General features: G+C 34.7%; 1 protein-coding gene across 50 annotated transcripts in view; it reads right to left on the bottom strand.

Annotated features, from left to right (window-relative positions):
- The window catches only part of LOC105224521 (Down syndrome cell adhesion molecule-like protein Dscam2), a 158,160-nt gene that overhangs the window by 33,987 nt on the left and 104,022 nt on the right, over positions 1–20,151 (bottom strand). For 40 of the 50 annotated variants that reach the window (XM_049453268.1, XM_049453276.1, XM_049453280.1 and 37 more), the window contains one exon: positions 14,398–14,697. In XM_049453268.1, the coding sequence (XP_049309225.1) occupies positions 14,398–14,697 (300 nt within the window). Of the gene's footprint in view, positions 1–3,719; positions 4,011–6,036; positions 6,325–6,517; positions 6,812–6,984; positions 7,273–10,540; positions 10,829–12,062; positions 12,351–14,397; positions 14,698–17,234; positions 17,526–18,065; positions 18,357–19,609; positions 19,901–20,151 lie in introns of all 50 variants that reach the window. The other 10 variants (XM_049453290.1, XM_049453263.1, XM_049453258.1 and 7 more) reach the window with 9 other exon arrangements.

The raw sequence follows: 20,151 nt of genomic DNA, 5'->3' as shown, positions 1-20,151 counted from the left end.
GTATCATATAGATTTTCTTATAAAAAATACCCAAGCTATTATTTAGCATTGATTTTTTGACAACATTCATGTTAAAAAAAAAATTAATTTACATTTTAGTTCACATGTAATAATATAGACTTGCACCTGTGAGTTTGCTGTTAAATTTTTATTTTGATGACAAAAAATATTTACAAAGAGTGTAGACTGTTAATTTTGCGAGTATATATTTTTCATGAACGGTGATAAGTTTTATAATTGGTAACGGTGTATTTTCGCATACGCTCAAAAAACATTAAAAAATATAAGTCATCGTATATTTAATTTTTTTTTTAATGTTTAAAGAAATATATTTTTTACAAAAAAATTAAATTTAGCACCCGAGAAACGCTCTAAAAACATGTTTCTGCAGAAAAATTTGTTTTTAAAATGTTGAAGTTGAATATATTTCTCCAACCCAAAAACGCTGTAAGCTATTATATATAATACCTTCAAAAAAGTGTGAAAGTTTTCAAGTTAATAAATGATTAACCTGTCAAAATAAAAATATTTAAAAATCATTTTCGAACCAGAAAGTTATAAGAGGCTTCTCAAAAAAAAAACATTTTTTTAAAAAATGCTTGTGTTTTATGGTATGGTAGACCAAAGAAATATAGGCTTCACTCAATAGCTGTGTTGTGAAAATTTGCAAAGATTTCTAAAAATGTAAACATTTTTTAAATCTATATTTTTTTTTATATTTCAATTCGATAACAAAAAAACGTTGAATATATTCAAATTTTCATCTGAAAAAAAGTCGATTGTATAAAACTTTGCATTTTCCAAATCATAATTATCCAAAAAAAAAGTAGTGGTTCCATAAATTTTTTAAAAAGATTTTTTTTTTTCATTTTCAAATTTAGGTTATATTGAATTTGAAATTAAACCTGAATTAAAATTTATTTTATTAAAATTCCGAATTTGATTTTTTTTTAATATTTCAATCCTATAAAAAATCTGATTGTACAAAACTTTACATTTTCTAAAAAATAATAATTCCAAAAAAATATTGGTTCCATAAATTTTTCAAAAAGATTTTTCTTTAATTTTCAAATTCAATATACCTGAAAACCTGAATTAAAATTTATTTTCTAAAAATTCCGAATTCAATAATTTCAATCCACTAAAGAATCCGATTTTAGGAAATATTTTCTAAAAACTAATTATTTCAAAAAATTATTGGTTCCATAAATTAAAAAAAAAATTTAATTTTCAAATTTAATATAACCTCAATTGAATTAAAATTTAATTTCTAAAAAATATTATTTTTTTTTAAATTTTATGAAAAATGTCAATCAAGTTCATAAAACTACAAACTACTAATTTTTAGAAAAACAACAATTCCATTGCATAAAAATTAGTGTGACCAAAAATTACAAAAAACTAACTTCTACAAAAAAGTTTATTATTGTTGCAAAGAGTCAATACAGCTTTCGCTAAGTCCACAATTTCAGAAACAAATTGTTGAATTAAATAACTTCTATTTTTTCACTTAAGGCTCGATAAAGCTGCTGCAAGTATAGCTTTTAGAATTCATAATAAAATTTTAAGAAATTTCAATTAACAAATTTATTGCAATATTATTATTATAGTGGCTGAAAAAGTATTTAATATTTTATTTGCAATTTATTTCCGCTTTAATACAGAGAAAAAAGTTCAAAATTTAGTAATAAAATTCTATTGAATGCAATTTGAATGCAATTTTCTACTGCCGATTTCTTTTTGCCTACCATTCACCGTCAGCGTCGCGGACTTGTTCGCGCTGCCCGCCGCATTTGTTGCCTCACATGTATAGCGACCCGCATGCGGCGAAGTAACGTTATTGATTAGCAAAAGACTGGTATGCTCGCCTACGCTGGCCAAAGTGGCCAAATCACCACCGACTCGTTGCCCATTTAAATACCAGTTGAACGCAATAGGCAAATCACCTTTGCTGGCAATGCAAGTCAGTTGCACATAGTCACCCATATGACAGGGTGTGGCCGAGATGGAGAGTTTGGTCAGAAAGGGGGTTTCTTGGAATTTATTTGAATAGAGAGCATAATTCGTTAGAAGATGAAAAACGTGAAAAATTATATTTAAATTTGAAAATAAATAAGATCTCAAATACTTTGGAAATAGCAATTTTTTTAAAATATTTTTTTTTTATTTTTTTTTTATAATTTTATTTTACATTTTTTTCTTAAAAGATCGTATAAAAATAGTAATGCATTATTAATTTTTTTTTTAATTTTTCCTGAGCTCTTTTTAACACCCCTTATGTCACTGCAAACACTCTGCATCTGCGGTCAAGCTCGCTGTTTAAATGCTTGGTTTACCTCTTACAACTCAAAGGGAATTTGAAATGATCATATTATATAAAATAAAATTAAAAATAAATCAAACTCCAGAAACTGAGTGTCGCATGCGGCTAATGAATCAACCAACGGCCTCACCCTTCACTTTCAGCACTGACCAGCGACGTGCCTCACCCGCCGCATTGCTCGCGACACACGTATAATTTCCCGAATCGCCAATAGTAGTTTGACGCAGCGATAAGATCAATGTGTATTCATCGATTTTGTGATAAATCGAGCGCAGCAAAGGTTGCCCATCCTTAAGCCAGTGTATATCGATGGGCAAATCGCCAGAGATGGCCATACACATGACACGAACCGCCTGACCACCATTAACACCGTTTGCATTAAAGTGAAATTGTTCGAGTTGTGGAAGTTCTGGGTGTGTGGAAGTACCATAAAGTAGAGAACCGTGTAGTGCATGGACAAAGACACAAATACATACATATGTACAACAATAAGTGCGCATTGATTTCATTGATTTGCTAAAGGTATGATCATAGGTAGGGGCTCGAAAAAATATGATAGACACGAAGGTGATTGCAGCTTAAAAGTATGCAATCACTTTTTTATATAGCTTTTATTATTTTTTAACAGTTTTATAGTAAATTGTATAATTTTTAGTAAAGAATTGGCGCCTTTTAAATATTTTCATCTCAAATTTGTTTTTATATCTTTCTTTCTTTTGTACCAAGAATTATACTTTCGATCACCAAAAGTTTGAAATAATATTTATTTAGGGAATTTCAAAAATTTTAAATATTTTCTTTTCGATAACTAAGTTCAAAATTATGAAATAATATTTATTTAAACTTTGTTTTAATTTCGAAATATTTTTAAAAATCAAAAAAAATTTAAGTTAATTATGTAAGCTTTTACACTATTAAAATTTATTAAAAATTATGTCAAGACGTTTTAACATTGCATACTTTTAAGCTTGAAAGAATTGCTAAAATTTCGATATGCACACAAAGTTTATGAATCCAGCAAAAGCGACTGCGAAATTTTGAGTGAAAAACAAGTTTCATAACCCCACAAACATTCAAGGACAAAACACCATTGGTATAATACAGTGAAATAATGCTCATCTAAATAACTAAATGCCAGCACGCACACACAAGCATACGCGCAAACGCCGCAGCGCCTAAAAATATGCAGCATTTTATGTCTTAACGCATCTTACGAAATGATATGCGCTTCTATTTAATTAAAATGCTCAGCTAAGCCATTCCTTGGGAAACAAAGTGCGCCCGCAGCCATTAAAACTAGTTTTGCTATACTAAGAGTATTTAAAATATAAGCAAATTTCGCTCAAATATGTACTTTTCTTATTTAAACTAAGCTAAGCTAAGCTTGTACACAAACCCTTTACTGTTAAGTTCGTTGAGACTGTGGTGTGTCCGGCGTGATTTGCACCCATACACGTGTATTTGCCAGCATGTTCACCGCTTACGTTCTCAATATTCAGCGAACTGCTGCGTCTACCATGCATTAAAATCATTATGCCATCGACCGATTGGGCCGGTTCATCATTGTAGTACCAGGTTATGTTGAATGGTGCATCACCATGCACCACAGCGCATGTTAGTTGAAAGTAATCACCCACATACAGAGGTGAATCGACGTTGGAGGGAAGTGGTGCAAGTTTTGGTGGCACTAAATTGTGTATAAGTCATGGGTAGATAAAGGTAAGGCACGGCGGATTGGAAGGGAATGGATGCAGGAAGTATATATTATATGTATGCATAGTGGAAAGAAAAAGGGGATTCAGGAATGCCAATATTTTATTAACCGGTTATCGATAAACAATTGATGTCATATAATAATTTACACGTTTTAGTGCCACCCAGTTTTGCAAAGACGATGGACGTTGTTGGATAAATGTATTGTTGGACGATTTGAAAACATAAAAAATAAAACAAAAAATTAAAAACGAATGAAAAAATGTACATCAAATCACTAATAATATGGTAAATTTAATTCATAAATTCTCCCTCATTGTACCATTGACAATCAGCTGTGCCGTATAATTGGTTACACCAGCCGCATTCTTGCCATAGCATGTATAATTGCCTGCATGTGCGCCCTCTATCGATTCGATAGTCAAAGCCGAGCTGCGTGAACCCATTTTTGAAATGGTTATGCCACGCTGTTGTGCGTAGCTTTCATTCAGCGGCAAGCCGTTGTAATACCAATACACCAAGAGCGGATGGTCACCATGTATGATAGAGCATTGAAGTGTACAATAATCACCAGGGAAAAATGCATCCGCCCCAGAGGTGAAAGGTGCGATTTTGGGAAGTACTGTTGTTATTTTTGAAAAAATAAAAGTTTTCATATATTTACTTCTCTGTCGCTAATGTTTTTCTATTTAAATTATTCACGAGTTTATCGCTATCAGTTTATCGAACTAAGGCTGTGTTCACATTACTCTAGAAATTACTTCGGTTACTACAAATTAGCTTTCCAAAATCCGTTCCTATTGAAAATTGTTATTTACAAAGAAAGTTTTGCAAAACCATTGCTTCACTATTTTTTACTACGTAGCAAATATTTTAAAAACATTTTTTATATTATTTTATTTTAAGATGGAACAGTAGAAAAGTGTGTTGAAAACATATTATGCTGTGCAGCATTCGCCATTTTTTAACAAAAATAATACCGGAAAAATAAAAACTGAATCTTGTGGACAATTTAGTAATAGTAAACCAACAATTTTCGAAACTTTCTTTTAAAATGATTGATGATCTACACCATATTGGATATTGGCTTTGAATAAAATATATAATTGCATCTCAAATAACTTTAAATCCAATCAATAATTCTTTAAATTACGGATATACATATATTCGAACACAGTAGAAGATATATTTTAGTTTTATAATCATAACGGTGGTTATTCCTTGGATATTGCAAATATTTATTCCATAATTCTCCCTCAATTAATTTGCTTTACAGTGAACTTCAACGCCGTTTAATGTTTGCGCTACAACGGCAATCGCTTTCGGACACATTTTTCATGATTTTTCCAAATATTTTTTATGATTTATTTAATGATACTCGTCTATTTGCACTTATATTTTACTTAGGTTTCAAAACATTTATTATATACTATGAACCCAGTGATATTTAAGCAAAGTGTGAACACCGGTTAATCACAACGGTTCAAACTTGAGCGCTTGACTTTTAACTCAACCAAAGTCAACTGTCATCGCAATCGTATTTGTTTTTTTTTATATTTATTTTCGTTGAACTAAGTGTTTTTATTTGAAATATACGATCATTTCTAGAATTATGTTTTTAGTTTTAAAATAGTGCGGCATTGACACAGTCCGTGTGCAATTTTTATCCTCAACATGCAATTTTTAGTTTTTAAAAGGAACAATTAGGCAGAGGCAGCAACAATTTGCGAATATTCAGACAGCTTTTCTTCAGCACACAGACACAAAGTATAACAGCATTCTTTGCATAGAAACAAGTGTTAGGGCTAACTTTTTAGTGCATAAGTAGAAGAGTAATGAAGAATTCCGATTAGGTGTATATGCCGGCAGTTTCAAATTTTTTATCCAAACTACTAAGTACATATGAAATATTCAAGCTATCAAATAGAATATTATTTATTCCCACAATACTTTTGTTAGTTGTTTTTTAGAATATTTTTGTTATTTTTTTTTATTCTAACCATAAACATTCAACTCAGTAGAATAACTCTGCACGCCCGCGCGATTGCTTGCATTGCAAGTGAAATTTCCAGCATGTTGATCATCGACAGATTCAATAGTCAGCACACTGCTGCGACGACTGACTGTCATTGTAGAAATGCCCAACGCTTCACTAACAAGCTCACCGTTGAGCGTCCATACAATCACAATCGGTAAATCGCCAGTGGGCACTGAGCAATGCAATGTCAGATATTGACCTGTCTGTGCGGGGCCCTCCTCGAAAGCAAAGGGTATGATGCGTGGTAAAACTAAAAGCGGATACACGAGTATAAAGAAGGAGAAGAAAGCATAGATAGCAATAAGTAGAGAAGAAATTATTATTTTTAAATACTGATACAATTGAAATCAAAAGAATAAATACAAAATCAACGCTCACAAATTAAAGAAAATAATACTTTTTTTTTATATAATTATTTTCATGATTTTTATTCTTTGAGTAACCTATAACTTTAAGTTGCGCGCCATAGCTCGCTTTGCCCGCCTCATTCGAGCCATGACAGCTGTAATTTCCCGCATGTCGCGCGCTTACATTCTCTATGGTGAGTACACTACTGCGGCGCCCCAATTTCGAAATCAATATATCCTGGTCGTCGTCATTGACCAGCGGTTGATTGTTAAAGGTCCAACGTATGTTGAGTGGTAGATCACCCTCGGTTATTGTGCACTGATAGGTGATGTATTGGCCGAGATGTACGGCTTGATTGCCGCTGGAGAAGGGAGAGATTTGTGGTGGCACTTTATGATGCGCGAAATAAGTGTAAAAGATGCAGAGAAAGGAAAACAAGGTGGACAATTGCGGTTTGGGGAAAAATATAGAAGGAAAAGAAATTGTTAATTTTTTGTAAAAAAATAAAAATTTTAGCAGATGTCCTTAAACTACTGATATTGTCTTATTATTCAACGCCCACCATTTACAATCAACGCTGCCGTATATACCGTTATCTGCGCCTCATTACGCGCCTTACATGTGTAGTTGCCAGCATTATTGCCATTCACCGAATCAATGGTTAAAACATTTACTTTCTTGCCAATTTTCGATGTGGTAACACCCAAATAATCGTTTATCGGATAATCGTTGAATAGCCAAGTGATATCGACCGGTAAATCACCTTTAGATATAGTGCATTGTACGGTCACAGAGTCACCGAAATTTGCAGGTTCCTCGCCAAAATCGAAAGGTGTGATTTTTGGTGGTACTACATTGTTAAAAAGTATAGAAATGAGACCAATAATGTATTGATGCTCTTAGCGCGCAATTTTTCATTTTATTTTTTATTGTCGGACAACCAACTCAAGATAACGGTTACAAATATTATACAAAAAAATCCTCAATTCAACAATTCATCAGTTTATATAATTTACTTTTTCCAACGTCCCGATAAATTTCTTAAACTTCATTTCACTTCAGCAACTTATATTGTATAGACTCGGAGATGAAGGCATCAAATACAAAAATTAACCAAACATGTGTAAAGTGTTTCCGAGTTCAGCTATCTTATATCCCACGAATACTATTCAGACAAAAATATATTTTAATTAAATTATTCTGTACAACCTGACATATAGACAGTAATGTATTATTTCCAGTATATTTCAGTTTATAAATATTGTAAGCAACATGCTCGATAGGAATTTTTTAATATATACCAACTCAACAATACCCTGCTCACGGTAAAGCTACATTACCACTGCAATTTAGCGCATGAATTATATATGCAAGACTTTAACAGAACATAAAAATGTTAAAAGCAGTTCCAAAAAAGCAATTTCTAATAAATTCAGCGCTAATTCAGCACATAAAAGTAAGATTATAGTAACCACACTAATAATTTACGGCATGCTTTTCAGGATTTCGGATATTGTTTAAGTAAAATGGGTCGTTTAGGTAAAGGATAAAGTATTTCAACAAAAGTTGAGAAATTAAATATTACAACAAAATTTGCGTATGTTTAAATAGATTTTTGATTTTATATCCAATACCATTCACTATCAATTGTGCAGTATAACTGCTCGCCGCCCATAGATTTTTAGCTTTGCATGTATAGTTGCCAACATGACGCGCATTTACCGAATCTATCATCAATACACTCAAACGTTTGCCCATTTTTGTGGCGGTAATGCCAGAATAAGAATTCAGCGGGTAATCATTAAACAGCCATTCAATATCTAGTGGCAAATCACCCGATGAAACGAGACAATTAATTGAGACGGAGTCTTCAAAATTAGCTGGTGTCTCCCCAAAGTCGAAATGCGCTATTTTTGGGGCCACTGGAAATGTTGTAATATTTTATTCAGCAAATGTGTAGTAATTAGTTAAGTGTAATGTATGGTTATAGATGGGTAAGGGTTGAGTACGTGATTGTTTCGGGTTATAGTGTAACGTAAATTGGTCTTACACATAATTCAAATATAAACAAGGAAAAGAAAGTACTGAAAATTACTAGAAGTTAATTAGCGCAATTCAGCACAATTCAGCGGATTTAAAATGTAACTAATTTAAACAAATATACCATTCACTACTAATTCAGCTGTGTAATTCACCGCGGCTGCATGATTTTTCGCCTTACAAGTATATTTTCCCGCATGCCTAGCGTGCACATTATCGATAGTCAATATATTCGTACGTTTGCCACTTTTCATAACCGATACACCGGAGTATGAACTAATTGCGTAATCATTGAACAACCACTCTATATCGATGGGTAAATCACCGGAAGAAATAAGGCAAGTAACCGACACTGAGTCCTCAACGTTTGCCGGTTCCTCACCAAAATCGAAAGGTGTTATTTTTGGAGGAACTTGTTTTGGATTTAAAAAGTAAAGAAAAAATGAAAATAAAATGTTTTTTGTGTAAGCGCTTTAAAAATTTTGACAAAATATATGAAATGTAAACTAAGTAGCAATATATTGTTATGCGGTAACCGTTGACAATCAGCTGTGCCGAGTACGCATCCATGGCAGCTTTATTACGCGCTTTGCAAGTATAATTGCCCGCGTGCCCCGCGTGCACTGAGTCTATAGTTAACAAACTTGTACGCTTGCCACCTTTGATCACATTTACGCCGGCGAAATAATTAACCGGTTCACCATTGAATAACCATTCGATGTCTAATGGCATATCACCAGTGGAAATGAGACAATTCACCGATACAGAGTCTTCAAAGTTGGCTGGAACTTCACCAAAGTCGAAAGGTACGATTTTAGGAGCGACTAAGGATGGTAGGAAATGTGTAGGCATGTATATCGATTAATGAAAAAAGTACAAAGTATCTTTTTAAAGGTAAAGATTTATATAAATATATTAATTTTCAGAGCACCAAATGAGGTAAAAACACAAAAATTAAACACCACAAACTCTATAAAGTTGTATTCAGCGCTACTTAAATTGACATCATAAAATGATATATACCATTAACCACCAAGTCAGCTGTGTAATTTACGGCTGCAGCATAATTTTTCGCTTTACAACTGTATTTGCCGGCATGTCTAGCATGCACATTGTCTATGGTTAACATACTGGTACGTTTACCACCCTTCAATACAGTTATACCCGAGTAGGAACTTATAGCATAGTCATTGAACAGCCATTCGATATCAATAGGCAAATCACCAGAAGAAATAAGACAAGTTATCGAAACAGAGTCTTCAACATTCGCCGGTTCCTCACCGAAGTCGAAGGGTGTAATTTTAGGAGGCACTTATGTATGAGAAAATGCAGGATATGAAGAAAATTAATACATAAAAATTATTTGTAAATAATTTTAAAGTTGTAAGCACATACAAATTAAAAATAATATTTAGCTGAATATTAAAGAATTTCTTTTAAATAACCGTTAACAATCAACTGTGCTGAGTACTCATCCGTAGCTGCCTTATTACGCGCTTTACAGCTATAGTTTCCCGCATGTCCGGCATGTACTGAGTCGATACTGAGCAAGCTAATACGCTTGCCGCCGCGCATAACGTTTACACCCGCAAAATAGTTTACCGGTTCGCCATTAAAAAGCCATTCTATATCGATTGGCATATCTCCAGAAGAAATTAAGCAATTTACCGAAACTGAGTCCTCAAAGTTCGCAGGTTTGTCACCAAAATCGAATGGCACAATTTTTGGTGGTGCTAAATTAAAATTTTTGTAAATAAAAATGTTCTAAGTTTGTTAATTTTTTTTTAAAGAAGAGGCACTAGCGCAAATTCGTATGTTCATAAACTCGAATATGATATTCCTAAGTCAGCAACGGTTTTTCGTAAAATATTTTGTAAGCATTAACTCTCAGATATTTTATTACGCTCAATTGACTATTTTAATGTAAAACAGCTCTCATTTTGCAACAGTTTTCAAACAAACATGTCAGTACTCCTCGACATTTATGAAAAGGATCTATATTAAATCAAAAACCACATAAAAACTACAAAAAGCGTAACTTAAAAGTAAATTCAGCGGAAAACTCAAAGAAAAACTACCATTAACAATCAATTCCGCTGTATACTCTACAGCAGCTGCATCATTGCGCGCTTTACATGTATAGTTGCCCGCATGGCCGGCATGCACGGAGTCTATAGTCAGTATGCTAGCCTTTTTGCCACCCTTGACTATAGATACCCCAGTATAAATGTTTATTGGCTGGCCATTAAACAGCCAAGTGATATCCATTGGTAAATCACCCAAATATATGAGACAGTTTACCGAGACTGATTCTTCGAAATTCACCGCGTGATCGCCAAAATCGAAATGCGCAATTTTCGGGGGAACTAAAAGTAAGTGGTGTGTTTGAGGAATTGTGAAGAAATTAATGACGAAAAATTACAATATTAAAGAAAGTTTAGAATTTTATGATCTTAGATTACAAAATGCAAAACAAATACCGTTCACCACCAATTCAGCGGTATAATTTACGGATGTTGCCTTATTGGCGGCCACACATGTATAGTTGCCAGCATGATGACCACGCACATAATCGATGGAGAGCGCACTTATCTTTTTACCTAGTTTCACCATTGAAACATCGTAGACATTGTCGTTGATTTGGCGACCATTAAAAAGCCAAGCAAAGCTTACAGGAAAATCACCAGAAGTTACCAAGCATTGTACACTAGCAGATTCGCCAAAATTCGAGGGTTCTTCGCCGAAATCAAAATTTGCGATTTTAGGCGGCACTTAAAACAGGAATGGTGGGAAGGTTAAGTGTAGGAAAAGGTGCAAAGATTATTTTTGAAAAAGTAAAACTTAAATATGTATATTATAAAAATGTAAATTCAGCGCATTCCGCACCGTTAACACGCAATTCAGCGGTGTGATTAACGCGCCCAGCACGATTTTCAGCTATGCAGCTATAGTTTCCAGTATGTTTGGCCGACACAGATTCAATTGTGAGTTCACTAATGCGTTTACCACGTTTCGTTGTAATAATTTCAAGATAATCCTCGAATGGTTTACCATTCAGAGTCCATGTAATGCGAACTGGTAAATCACCCCCGGCAATGGTGCACTGTATATTAACAAACTCGCCGAAACTCATCGATTCTTCGCTAAATGAAAATGGGCTGATTTTGGGTGGTACTGAGCAAATAAATTAGTAAAAAATCTAATAAGCTTGCGTCATATAGTTTTAAGATGTTTTCAAATATTTATGTTTAATAATATTTCAACTTCTAGTGTAGTTTTGAATTGTTTGGCAGCTATTTGTTATCATAACTGGTATCAGTCAGTTTTTGTAATACAAAATTTATGATTACAAATTAATTTTTAGCGCCATTTTCCAACTCTGCTTTTATTCACTAAATACAATTTGTACAAAATAGTGAATTCTGTCTCTTTGCATTTCCCTAAAACGACTTCATATGTATTCAGCACACAACAAATAATATCACAGTTACACAGAAAATGTGTATTAGGATAGGATTAAGCAAATTTTAACCACTATATCTACCATGATTCGCTACAAATTAAATATCTTTCGTTTTAAAATTATGCGTTCGCACAAACCATTCACAATCAATTCAGCTGAGTGCTCAGCTCGTCCGGCTGAATTGCTTGCAATGCAAGTATAATTGCCCGCGTGTTTCGCCTCGATTGCATCGATCATTAAATTGTGTATACGTTGTCCACGTTTCTCAGTCAAAATCTCCAGTTCCGGTAATAACGGGTGTCTGTTCAAAGTCCATATTACAGAGACGGGTAGATCACCACCCGAAATAGTGCAATGTACTGAAACAGGCTCGCCAAAGTTCATGGGTTCGTCACCAAACGAGAAGGGCGTAATTTTCGGTGGTACTTAAGGCAACAATTTCGGGAAAGGATAATAACGAAAGAAAAAAAGAGAAAACAAAAAATGTTACTTTCAAACTCTTACTCTCACCAACCATTAACAATTAAGCGCGCTGTATGCGCGGTGATGCCCGCTTTATTTTGAGCATGACACGAATAAAAGCCGGCGTGATGCGCAGCCACTGCTTCAATGGATAAAACATTGATACGCTTGCCGATACGCGAAAAGGATATATCGTGGTATCTATCGATCGTGGCGTTATTCAGCAACCAGGTAACATTGATGGGTAGGTCACCGCCGAGTATGGTGCACTGTATAGAAGCGGGTTCGCCGTAGTTGAGCGGCTCTTCACCAAAATCGAATGGTGCAATTTTCGGAGCGACTTTTTGTTGGAAAATAAACAAAATTTTTTGTAAGCTCAAACTTATATAAATTACACTTCTTAATAGACATAATTTGTCAGACAAAAAATTATGTTGCATATATGTAAAGACGATTCAGCACACTTTTGAATACGTTGATGTATTCAACTTTCCACGAAATTCTTAATAAGGTAATAACCGATATGCTGACTGACTGCTGAAACAATTCAGCGCAGTCAAAACAAAATTTTAGATTATAATAATAGTTGAATTGATATGCAAGTGGGGAGTTGGGTGAATTTAAAAAAAGAAAATGTTATAAAACTCTAAAATTATCATATCCAATAAATTCTGTTTTCTTAAAGATATAAAACAAACCATTCACAATCAAACGCGCTGCATGCTCGGTAATGCCGGCTTTGTTATGCGCGCGACATGAATAGTTGCCCGCATGATGTGCCGCGACTGCTTCGATGGTCAACACATTTACACGCTTGCCAATACGCGATAATGATATATCATGAAAGCTGTCTATAGCAGCGTTATTCAGCAACCAGGTAACATTGATGGGTAGGTCACCGCCGAGTATGGTGCACTGTATGGAGGCGGGTTCACCGTAGTTGAGCGGTTCTTCACCAAAATCGAATGGCGCGATTTTCGGAGCAACTTTTGCAATGAAATCATAATACAAATTAAAGATTTGAAATAAAAAATTGACGGTGAAATTAAGCGCTTAACACTTAAAGTAATTCAGCGCATTAATAAGAGGGTCAATATTTGATGAAAAAAATAGCTGTAAACTATTTGTATTACGTATGCTTGAACAACTTAAAAAAAATGTAAGCACAGCTTCAATTACATATTCAGTTATAGTAGTCCTAAAACTAGTTAACATTTTTCGCGCTGAATACAGTTTCAAAGCATTCAGCACAGATTTCAGAAGTTAAGTGACCTGTGAAGTGGATTGGGTTTAAGGTATAAATGAAAATAATACTAAATAGTCTTACAAAATAACAGTAATTTCAAGTTTTTGCAAACCATTCACAATCAACGGTGTCGTATATTCAGCCCTTCCCGCCCAATTTTCAGCGACGCAAGTATAATTTCCCGCATGATCAGCTGTCACGCTTTCTATGGCCAGAACATGTGTATGTCTTGTGAATTTTGTCGTTGCTATATTCAAATGGGCAGGCAGATGATAATCATTCAGCAACCACTTAACACTCATTGGCCAATCGCCACCGGCTATAGTGCATTGTATAGACGCGGGTTCACCGAAATTCAAGGGTTCCTCGCCGAATTGAAAAGGTGTTATACGCGGCGGCACTGAGGGATTTTAGTAATAGTGTATGTGCGAGAGAATATAAGATATGTTTTTTGTAGTTTAGTAACATCAAATGGAAAGTTTGGGTTGTAGAGGTAAGATTTGTTAGATAATGTGGTGAAGTGTAATTTGTTATGTACATTTTACACAGTTACATTTACTCTCAAATATACATAGTGCATATAAATAGAAGCTCAACAGCTCGTATATCTTCATAATATATTTATAAGTAGAGGAGAATGTTTAGTACTTTTGAACACCGCAACCGAGCCCACCAATATTAAATGCAATTGAAAAAAAAATCCACAATGATTGTTAGTCATTTAAGATAGGCGTTGATGAATCGTTTATTCATATCTATTATACCATTCACGGTAATATTTGTGCTGTATGTCGTTGAGCCAGCCTCATTACTGGCCGTACAAGTGTAGGTGCCAGTGTGTGCTGGTGTGGCACGCGGTATCGATAACACACTCGATTTGCTACTAAAGCGATTTGTACGCATTATCGGTTGGAGTGTGTCGTATCGCGCGTCACCAGCGGCGCGTTCAAAACTCCAGTTGATTTTGATTGGACGATCTCCTTTCTGTATTTGACAAAGCAAATCGATGGAGTCGCCTGTGTTGATTATGTCGTCGTAACTGAAGGGTGTGATTTGTGGAAGTACTAAAGAATAAATTTGCAAAATTTAGAATAACGGACTTAAAAATTACAATTCGTAAACAACAAATATATCGTATTATGTTTTGTCGGCAAATTATTATTCAGCTCAATTTAGTTAAATTCAGCAAAAATTTAATCAATAATTATAATATATTAAAAACTTTACAGCTCTCCTTGACTAAATTTTATAAGCCTGGTCTAAATTATGTATTCTTAACATATTATGTAATTTTCGCTACAAATCAGTGCAGTACAGTTCAGTTCTAGGATTTTATTTCTAATCATGAACAACGAAATTTGGCACGTTTCAATTATTGTCATTCAGCTCAATTTAAATAATTTTTTTGCTATTCGATTTATTCAGCGGCATTCAATTTACGTATTTTAAAACAACATACACAAATAATAAGATACGTTAAGTTGTCGGCTTTTACTTAAATTCAGCGCAATTTAAAGTTTGCTAATATTTTATTTCCGAATTCAGTTTAATTCAGCGCAGTACAATTCAGCTCTAATATTTTCTTTCTAATCATGAACTACGAAATTTGGCACGTTTTAATTAATTTTCACTATTCAGCGCAATTGATTTTTTGTTTGTCCTATTCGGTTTAATTCAGCGGCATTAAATCTACGTATTTTAAAACAAAATATACAAAAATTAATAAGATACGTTCAATTTTCGCTCTTTACCTTAATTCAGCGCAATTTAAAATTTGCTAATATTCTGTTTTCGAATTAATCTTGAGTTTAACAGCTTTTATTTTTATTTTTAAACACATTCAGCCATACCAAAACACTTACACACATATTTCAACTTAGTTCTTGTGCTTTGTGAGTATTGTGGATGAAGGCATAAATTACAAAAAAGAAAAGGATACTAAACATACATAAAGATTTCAAAATAAATATGCTGAAATGTCTTCATCTTAAGCAAATACCATTAACCAGCAATTCAGCAGTGTAAGCACTCTGGCCCGCCTTGTTGCTAGCCACACACGTATAATTGCCCGAATTTGCAGCTTTCACCGATTCCACTGTCAATAAGCTAATGCGATCACCAATCTTGCTAGCCAACACACCCATATGTGAAAACAATGGCAACTCATTATGGGTCCAACGAATCTTCAGCGGCAAATCACCCTTTGCCACATGACAAGTCAGCTGTACGCTGTCCCCCTCATTAGCTTCAGCATCGAAGTTGAAAGGATGTATAGCAGGTAGTACTACATATGTACAAACATACATAAAAGAGGGAGGATGGGTTGTAAGCCGGCAAGCGATAGTGAATGGGAAGCGTAGGGAAAATACAAATGTTTTATTTTTTATATACAACAACTTATACATAAATACGAGTATAAACCAATTATGTGAGTTAGTAGCAAACAATAATCGATTTTTTTATGTTTAATAAATTTTCTTTCAATAACCATTGACTTGTAACTCGGTTTGATAGGAACTCACGCCCGCGCGATTCGTTGCTATGCACGCGTAAACGCCACGATGTTCGGCGGCAATATAATCAATATTCAATGTACTCGATTTTGTCGACATGCGACCGATAATAATTTCGTAATCGCCAGTTTTCAACGTTTGATTATTCAGCGTCCATGTAATATTTATGGGTAGATCACCTTTGGTGACCGAACATTGCACACCCAGAGAATCACCAGAATTTGTGGCTTCATCACCAAATGAGAAAGGCATAATTTGTGGTGGCACTGTATGGCAAAAGAGGAAGAGTTGTGTGTGACAGTGTACAAAAGACAAGGAAACTTTGTTTAAAATTAAAATTTTCCAAAATTAAAAGTAATTTAAAACTTCTACATTAATTGAGCTAATATTCAGCGCAGCCACCATTCACTAGTAATTCAGCTATTTGCTCTGCGCTGCCCGCCGCATTGCTCGCAATACATTTATAGGTGCCACGATGATGTCCGTTGATGGCATCGATGCTGAGCGAACTTAATTTTGGTGACATTTTAATAATACGTATGCCGGCGTGTTCATTTGTGATCAGTTGTCCATTCAGCGTCCAGTGGAGTTGTAGGGGCGTATCGCCTTTGAAGACCATGCACTGTACAGCGGTGCTATCGCCGTAATTTGAGGGTTCCTCGCCAAAACTGAATGGCATGACTTGTGGCGCGACTGATAAAAATGTTTGGTTCATACAAAAGAAGTACACATTGTAATTTTTGTATAAATATATTAAACAAATTATTATTGGAAACTTAAAAATTTTAAATTTTTCATTTTTGAACCCACTTAGCTTTGGAAACCTTAAAACACTAATCAATTTTTCTTTAATGTACCTATTTAGTATGAAAAAATGGCAAAACAGTTGAGAATTAAAACGTATTTACATATTTTATATGCAATTCAGCACACATTTTCGACGATCATAAAACAACTGTACGACGAATTCAGCAAATGTGCACGCAAAAAATGCAAAAGCGTTTCACTACAGTACTACAAAAAGCCTATTCAGCGTGTATGCAAAACTACAATTAATTCTTGCAAGCGTATTCTCAACAAAAACAAACCGTTAACTTGTAATTCAGCTACGTATTCGCTGGTTCCCGCCTCATTTGTTGCGATACATTTATATGTACCGCGATGCAACGCCGCCAATGAGTCGATATTCAGCGAACTGGTACGTTTATTCAGGCGTATTAGAGAAAACCCATTTTCACCATTCACAATAGGCGCCGAATTCAGCGACCAACGTATTTTAATAGGCAAATCACCTTTGGGTACGACACAAGTAGCGCTTGCAATTTCACCCATGTCAGCAGTATCTTCTCCAAAGGAAAACGGTAAAACTTGTGGTGGTACTTTAATTTAAAGAAACGATAAGCGTTAAACAACAAAAACACTACAACAAATAAATGTCAAACTAAATATTATTAAATATGTTTTTCTATAAATGTTTGCTTGCACAAACCATTCACATGCAATTCAGCACTATATTCAGCACTTCCCGCCTTGTTCGATGCAATGCACTTATAAATGCCGCGATGACGCGCTTCCAACGAATCAATATTAAGCGAGCTGGTGCGTGGATTCATACGCGAGAGCGTAAAACCATGTTCGCCGGTTATAATAGGCGCTGAATTTAATGTCCAACGTATTTCTATGGGGAGGTCACCCTTTGGGATTAGGCAAAACACTGCGGCGATCTCGCCAGTATTCACAGGCTCCTCGCCAAAATCGAACGGTTGTATTTGGGGTGACACTTAATATAAATGTAAGGATAATGGAGTGATATAGAATGAATACGACATAAACTAAAAACAAAATACAATTTATAGATATAATAATATAACTGCACAATTTACACTAATTACTAAGAAATAACGAGTGTTCAAACAAACCGTTCACTTCTAAAACTGCACCATATTCTGCATAACCCGCTGAATTGTTCGCTAAGCACTTATAAGTGCCGCGGTGCATTGCTTCGAGTGAGTCTACATTTAGCGAACTCGTGCGTTTGTTCATTTTAAATATGTTAAAACCATTTTCCCCGTTTACAATAAGCGCTGAATTCAATGTCCAGTAGATGTCGAGTGGCAAATCGCCTTTTGGCACGACGCAAGTAACACTAGCGACCTCGCCACGATTAAGTGGTTCGTCACCGAAACTGAATGGGCTAATTTGTGGTGCAACTATGAGCAGAAATACAGAAAATGTATATTCAGCTCTGCTGAATTTGAACAACAAATCGAAAATGAAATAGCCTGATCAGTAGCCTAATAGTGTGGGAATGTCGAGTACATTTAAACCGCGAAACACAAAAAAAAAATTTAAAATTACAACCTTAAATAAATAAACAATGTTTTTCTGAACACTTGAATTTTCATTGGGCGCATTTCAATATTCTCGTATACAACATCACAATTTAATTACCATTCAGCGCAGATTTAGCTCCTCTTGTTCTGAAAAAATTACTACTAACACACTACACCAACACCAAACGTATCGAATATGCAGCTCCTTTGTGAATTTATAAAATAGTTGGGTGTAGAAAACAAGCTTCAAAATCAAGCGCGTGAATACTTTGTAATTCAGCACAGTGTTTTAGCGTTGAAAAAGCTAATATAGGGATTAGTATTATGTATACATATTTATATTTACTTATTCAATTCCAAAAATTATATTTTTTTGTTAAACGCACCATTAACTTGTAATTCAGCCGCATATTCAGCAAGTCCGGCCAAGTTCACAGCTATGCAACGATACATGCCGCGATGTTTGGCCTCTAATGAATCAACACTTAAGTAGCTTGTACGCGCATTCAATTTCATAATAGTAAAGCCATCGACGCCTGATGTTATAGGCTCATCATTGATGGTCCAATGTATATCGAGCGGTAAGTCGCCCTTCAGAGCTACGCAATTAATGCTGATAATGTCGCCCATATTAACCACTTCGGCGGGAAAACTAAAAGGCAGCACGTGTGGAGGAACTGCGTGGGATTTGAGTTCAATTAAATCTGATTTAGCGCTAATACAGCAAATTTTAAATAATTCCATTTAAATTTGGCATTCAATTTCATTTACAGGCTTGAATTATCGAATTCAAAAACCACAGCAGACGTTGCTCGAAAATCATATCAGAGAATTAGAATTTGCAAAAAGAAAAAGTACTAAACAAATTTATTTTGAGCACCAATTCAGCACATATCACTTTTTACCAATGATTATTTACACACTGCACCAACACCAAATTTGTCGATATACTCCTTTATTATTTCATATTTGCCGAAAGTGGTATAAAAAATGTGTTTCTAGAAGTATAAAGCGACAGCTCAGTGTAATTCAGCACTTTTATGCAGCGAATATAATACTACTTTTGCAATATTATTGTTAGTAAAATTACGTTAACTATTTATGGAGGTATAGTTTTGTCGGCCACGCACCATTAACCTGCAATTCAGCAGCATATTCAGCAAGTCCAGCTAAATTTACAGCTATGCAACGATAAGTACCACGATGTTTAGCCTCCAATGAGTCGACGCTCATGTAACTGGTGCGCGCATTCATTTTCATTATATTAATACTATCGACTCCGTTAGAGATTGGTTCGTTATTGAGCGTCCAGAAAATATCGAGCGGCAAATCGCCTTTTAAGATCATACACGTGGCGCTTATCATATCGCCCATATTAACAACCTCAGCGGGGAAACTAAAAGGTAATATGTGCGGCGGAACTGCACAGAAAAAGGATGTACAGTATATGCTCAAAATAAAACTTGGGAGTTCGGGAAAAATTAACTAAAAAAAATTAAATGGTTTCAAATTTTATAAGCGTTTATATTGCTGACAAACCATTAACATGTAATTCAGCAGAATATTCTGCAAAGCCCGCTTTATTATTCGCTATACACTTATAAAGGCCACGATGTTTTGCCTCAAGTGTGTTAATACTCAGTGAGCTTGTGCGTGGATTCATGCGCATTAA

Source organism: Bactrocera dorsalis, chromosome 3 (assembly GCF_023373825.1).
Source record: "Bactrocera dorsalis isolate Fly_Bdor chromosome 3, ASM2337382v1, whole genome shotgun sequence".
Lineage (NCBI taxonomy): Eukaryota > Metazoa > Arthropoda > Insecta > Diptera > Tephritidae > Bactrocera > Bactrocera dorsalis.
The sequence above is the reverse complement of the archived record's forward strand: the minus strand, read 5'-3'. Positions and strand labels throughout refer to the sequence as shown.